Source organism: Salvelinus fontinalis, unplaced genomic scaffold (assembly GCF_029448725.1).
Source record: "Salvelinus fontinalis isolate EN_2023a unplaced genomic scaffold, ASM2944872v1 scaffold_0225, whole genome shotgun sequence".
Classification (NCBI taxonomy): domain Eukaryota; kingdom Metazoa; phylum Chordata; class Actinopteri; order Salmoniformes; family Salmonidae; genus Salvelinus; species Salvelinus fontinalis.
The window spans coordinates 256,379-262,378 of NW_026600434.1; the positions used below are offsets into that span (position 1 = coordinate 256,379).

The 6,000-nt window shown below is 45.1% G+C and overlaps 1 protein-coding gene across 6 annotated transcripts in view; it reads left to right on the top strand.

Annotated features, from left to right (window-relative positions):
* LOC129844768 (nuclear respiratory factor 1) overlaps positions 1 to 5,209 on the top strand; it is a 29,349-nt gene extending 24,140 nt beyond the window's left edge. For all 6 annotated transcript variants that reach the window (XM_055912868.1, XM_055912871.1, XM_055912869.1 and 3 more), the window contains one exon: positions 3,589 to 5,209. In XM_055912868.1, coding sequence (XP_055768843.1) covers positions 3,589 to 3,749 — 161 coding nt within the window. In that variant the 3' untranslated portion in view covers positions 3,750 to 5,209. The remainder of the gene's footprint in view (positions 1 to 3,588) is intronic.
* Positions 5,210 to 6,000: the final 791 nt, after the last annotated feature.

Sequence of the window (6,000 nt, forward strand, 5' to 3'; positions counted from 1 at the left end):
AGGCAGCAGAACCCAGGAGACTGGAAAAGGAAAAGGCATTGTGGGATAGCTGGAGCCCCTTCCGTGCCCCATCATTCTACAAGTGGGTTATTTTAGCCAGTTGGTAGAAGCCACAGCGCTAAACCTCCCTCCCTTGTAGCTTCTGCTGTTAGGGTGCATCCCAAATGGCAACCTATCCCCTATATATTTCACTACTTTTGTCCAAAGCGGTCACAAGTAGTTCACTGTATAGGGAATAGAATGCCATTTGGAACACATCCTTAGTCTGTTAGCTAGCAGCAGGCCCCACTCAGCTAACAACCAGCCCCTTCACCTGTTGGCCCAGTACTGCTCCTCTCCTGAGCCTGTTGACCTTTACCTAATCACCGTAATGGAGGAGTGGAGGGGCCACTGTTTGAAGTGCTGCCTGATTGGCTAGCTTTGTACCTAGCACACATACACACTCGCACACACTCGTCGACCATGGCCCTCAATGTCACAGTAAGTGAAGTGTGAGCGGCTTGGCCTGGTACTTGACTCAGTAAGCACCGGGCTCTCTCTGAATGCCAGGCTACCTGCCGCATATTGACAACATGTAAACTATATTAGTCTCCAAATGTTTATTGAAAACAATTACATTTGCACAATGAGCGCTTGTCTCTCAAATACAGTGTTACAGTTGTTGGTCAGCTAGCTAGCTAATTGTGCCATATTAGCATTGACTTGAAATCAGTCAAGACATGGTAAACTTACTATGCCAGACTGCCCCCACCACCGTATTGTATTGCCCTGCTACTATACAATCATCACAGCCAGTCAATCAACACAACTTGATTCTGTCACGTAGCTGGACCGAGGGGGCTTATTAGACTACTACAGAGGGGGACCTGTGGCCTCATTTAGAGAGAGCATCATACGAGTCGACCAAATGGATTTACTTGGCATTACATTTAGTGATTTTGTAAATGAAACATAATTGAGACTTTATTAATGTGTCTAGACAGACATTGTTTAAATTGAGTTTCTAACGTTACATTTTAACACTAAAATGTGGTGTTTAAACACATGTTATGGAGGAGGGGTCTGGACCTGGTGGATAAGGTAAAGAGGTGTGGGTTATCATATTGTTGATCACATTTATGCATCATTTTCAAAATGCCCGCATTAGTTATCATTATGCCAGTGTGTCACTAAAATGTGGAATGACCACGAGCATCCGCCCGCCACCATACCCAGCTATGACCTCCTTCCCCTAGCCTGTGACACTGTGACAGCTTGTGGGGCTGGGCAGAGACCCACGTGACTGCAGTAGTAATCCCCAGGCAGAGTCTCTCTCACACACACACACTCACACACAGCTGGGCAGGGAGGAGAGGCAGTCAGGCTCAATTGGACCATTGTTCTGCAATGCAGCCTCTAAAATGGCTGCCTAACGCGGTTTGACTCTAGCATGGCTCTCTCTCAGGCCCTAACCCCACCTTAAAGACCCTCATGGACCAAGGCACAATACAGCAGAACTAAAATGGCCATTTATCCATTTCATCAGTCCCTTTGTCAATACTGCATTGTATGTGTGGCCAAAATATAGAATAGCATAGAAAAATGGATTGTCCTCTCATTCTGGGAAATGAATATTTCACTTCAAGAATTACATTTATAACATCAGACAAGAAAATATGGAATATAAATGTTTATTAGGATCCCCATTAGCTGACGCCATGATGTCAGCTGGTCTTCCTGGGGTCTGACACATAACTAAAAATAAATGTTCAAACAATTACAATTAACGACATTAAACATTGTAGAGGTCCTTGGCTGGCATGGTTACTACACGTGGTCTGCGGTTGTGAGGCTGGTTGAGCGTACTGCATTGAACGACCTCTCTTTCATATCGTCTGAGATCCCTAAAGATTGAAAAGCTGCCGCGGTCATCCCCCTCTTCAAAGGGGGAGACACTCTAGACCCAAACTGCTACAGACCTATATCTATCCTACCCTGCCTTTCTAAGGTCTTCGAAAGCAAAGTTAACAAACAGATCACCGACCACTTCGAATCCCACCGTACCTTCTCCGCTATGCAATCTGGTTTCCGAGCTGGTCATGGGTGCACCTCAGCCACGCTCAAGGTCCTAAACAATATCATAACCGCCATCGATAAAAGACAATACTGTGCAGCCGTCTTAATCGACCTGGCCAAGGCTTTCGACTCTGTCAATCACCACATTCTTATCGGCAGACTCAACAGCCTTGGTTTCTCAAATGCCTGCCTCGCCTGGTTCACCAACTACTTCTCAGAGTTCAGTGTGTCAAATTGGAGGGCCTGGCAGTCTCTATGGGGGTTCCACAGGGTTTAGTTCTCGAGCAGACTCTTTTCTCAGTATACATCAATGATGTCGCTCTTCCTGCTAGAGATTCTGATCCAACTGTACCCAGACGACACCATTCTGTATACTTCTGGCCCTTCTTTGGACACTGTGTTAACAAACCTCCAGACGAGCTTCAATGCCATACAACACTCCTTCCATGGCCTCCAACTGCTCTTAAATGCAAGTAAAACTAAATGCATGCTCTTCAACCGTTCGCTGCCCGCACCTGCCCGCCTGTCCAGCATCACTACTCTGGACGGCTCTGACTTACAATACATGGACAACTACAAATACCTGGGCGTCCTGTTAGAATGTAAACTCTCCTTCCAGACTCACATTAAACATCTCCAATCCAAAATTAAATCTAGAATCGGCTTCCTATTTCGCAACAAAGTATCCTTCACTCATGCTGCCAAACATACCCTCGTAAAACTGACCATCCTACCGATCCTTGACTTCGGCGATGTTATTTACAAAATGGCCTCCAACACTCTACTCAGCAAACTGGATGCAGTCAATCACAGTGCCATCTGTTTTGTCACCAAAGCCCCACATACTACCCACCACTGTGACCTGTATGCTCTCGTTGGCTGGCCATCGCTTCATATTCGTCACCAAACCCACGCCTTATCTCAGCTCACTGGCCACCATAGCAGCACCCACCTGTAGCACGCGCTCCAACAGGTATATTTCACTGGTCATCCCCAAAGCCAACTCCTACTTTGGCCGCCTTTCCTTACAATTCTCTGCAGCCAATGACTGGAACGAATTGCAAAAATCGCTAACGCTGGAGTTTTCTATCTCCCTCACTAACTTTAAGCATCAGCTGTCAGAGCAGCTTACCGATCACTGCACCTGTACATAGCCCATCTGTAAATAGCCCACCCAACTTCCTCATATTTATTTTTTTGGTCCTTTTCACCCCGGTATCTCCACTTGCACATTCATATTCTGCACATCCTCCCTAATCTTACTACATTTGCACACACTGTATATAGACTTTTCTATAGTGTTAATGACTGTACTTTTGTTTATTCCATGTGTAACTCTGTGTTGTTGTTTTTGTCGCACTGCTTTGCTTTATCTTGGCCAGGTCTCAGTTGTAAATGAGAACTTGTTCTCAACTGGCCTACCTGGTTAATAAATGGAATAAAAAGACATTTAGGTCGATGGAGAACAGAAGTGCTACTTTTTACTATTTAAACGTGTCTAAGCCTGTATCCCCCCCGTCTGTCTCTCTCCAGGCCTGGTGCAGATCCCAGTCAGCATGTACCAGACGGTGGTTACCAGCCTAGCCCAGGGGAACCGGCCCGTACAAGTGGCCATGGCGCCCGTGGCCACACGCATCGACAACACGGTCACACTGGACGGCCAGGCAGTAGAGGTAGTGACTCTGGAGCAGTGACACTGAATCCTCCCTTGGCAGGTGTGTTCCACTGGAACAAAGTCCCAAAATGGCCGCCGCCGGGAGCTGAGGGAGGGATAGTCCGTTTTCACCATAGAGATAGATAGAGGGCTCATCTTTGTATCTGTGCCATTATAGCGTCTATGACAGCATGGGCAGTGCCATTGAGGCCATCTCCATTTTGAATTACTCCATTTTCCTCTTCACAATTGACTGATCCCTCCTGATAACCCGGTTTGACATTACTCCGTCAGTGGAGGATCAGCCAATGAAGTTGGAAGTCCCCCACCAGTTGACTGCATTAAAATGGTGGAAGCCCTAAATGGCGCTGCCCATGCTAATACAGCCTTTTGGCCAGTAGAGGCCTCTATCATTCTCTATGGTTTCCACATGCTGCGCTCTGTACAATGTAAAAAAATATATTTTTTATGTACATCTGCAGGGGAATAAAAAGTGACGGATTTATCAATGCATTGTTTACTATGTGTGTGTATATAGTAGGAGATGTTTTTTGTTTGAATGTCCATTTTTAGCTTTGATGTTGAGCATTGTGTGACATGGGTTAGAGAGTATTTAGTATTTATTTCTGCACACCTTAACATTTACTTAAAGAATAACCAAAAAGCCAAGGAGGACGCCACCACCACCACCAATTCACCTTTCATTCTGAACCTATATCACAGTCCCATTAATGATGTTTTGGTACGATGTGTGTGAGTGTTATTCCATGTTTGTTATAGAATGCGGTTACCAAATCACAATCACTCTCTGCTCTGTTGTCATGGACTTCATATGCAATCAGGTTGTGCTGAAACCCTGGAACCTTTCCACTAATTCCACCCCCTGCTATATTAGTCAATGTTCCTCTTGTACCCTGGATGTCTACGAAGCATCCCAATTATCAACTGTCCACTGTAAGACACTTCACTGCCTAGAATGATTCCAATGAAACATTACTTATGAAATATGTTACCTGTTGTTGTGTGGTTTATTGTACTGTAGTCCACTCCACACACATACTGGGATTTGTGAAGACTCAGGATTTATTAGTAAGGTATTTTTTTGTGCTGGATATTTGACGACCTGGCTAGGCAGCCATTTTGACTCCAGAGAATATCACAATTGGTGTCTCTAATGCATGAGTAGCTGTCCCTTTGAGTGTTTTTTTTTAAATTTTAAACAAAGACGCTCCTTTTGATGTCAGTGGTAGGAACGTATTCTAAATAATTTTATAAATTGAGGGGGACTGTACTGTATACTACAGAGCATTCGATGACTTTTGTATTTGTACAGAATACGTGTGCATTTGTCTGGTTTGATATGACGGTATGAATAAATTCAGCTCATTACAGAGAATCCTCTCCGTAGAATTAATGATTTAGGAAATACATGAGGTGACTGAATTACACCAAGCATGCAGTCCATGTGATCGCCCAATAAAGTGACTACTGTTCACCGGTCACACTAGCCAGTGTCATCATTGAACTCTGAAGGTGAAATACTTCCTTTCCAAAACCCTACTATTATTCTTCACATCATACACTATATTGGTTGTTGTGGGACTTGTTGGTCCATGCCCCTCTTTTTCTACATGGTTTACCGATGTAGTTACCCTGCCATGAAAACTCCATGACCTCTATACACTCCACTGTCATCCCCCTACCCGCCACACACACTCAGAGCCTGTCGTGACGGACGGTCAGGGTCCTGGTTACATCATAAGCTGTATTGCACTGTGCAGCCCTCCCCGTGGTTAAAGCCTGGGATTTGCTAGCTGGGTCCTTCTGTTGCGGAGTGGGAGAGAGAGACGTTGGTTCGGGCCCTAATCCGTCAGACGTCAACGCACATCCCATTCTGCCTCCCAGATTACAGCAGAGGAAGCAGGTTACAACCTCATGGATGGAAAGATACACCATGTCCTGTTTCCTGCTTTGCTGTCTTCTCTGTATTGAAGCGCTTGTTTATGAGACATTTTAAGGAGATAATTTTGAGAGGATGTCTAAATGGTGTTTGTGTTAATGTGGGTGGGTGATGTTGTGGGTTAGAGGGCAGCTGGCCACTGGGATGGTAGGAGCGTGACACGTGTGCATCACCCTGTAGCACCAGATTAAAAAAGCCTCAGAATGCTTTCTGAGAAACAGGCCTTGCCCTCTCTCTCGAAAATATCCACCTATACAGGGAATTTAAAGCCACATTCGTTCTTACCTCGTCTCTCATGACATACTGCTACATAAATGAATGGACTCTAATG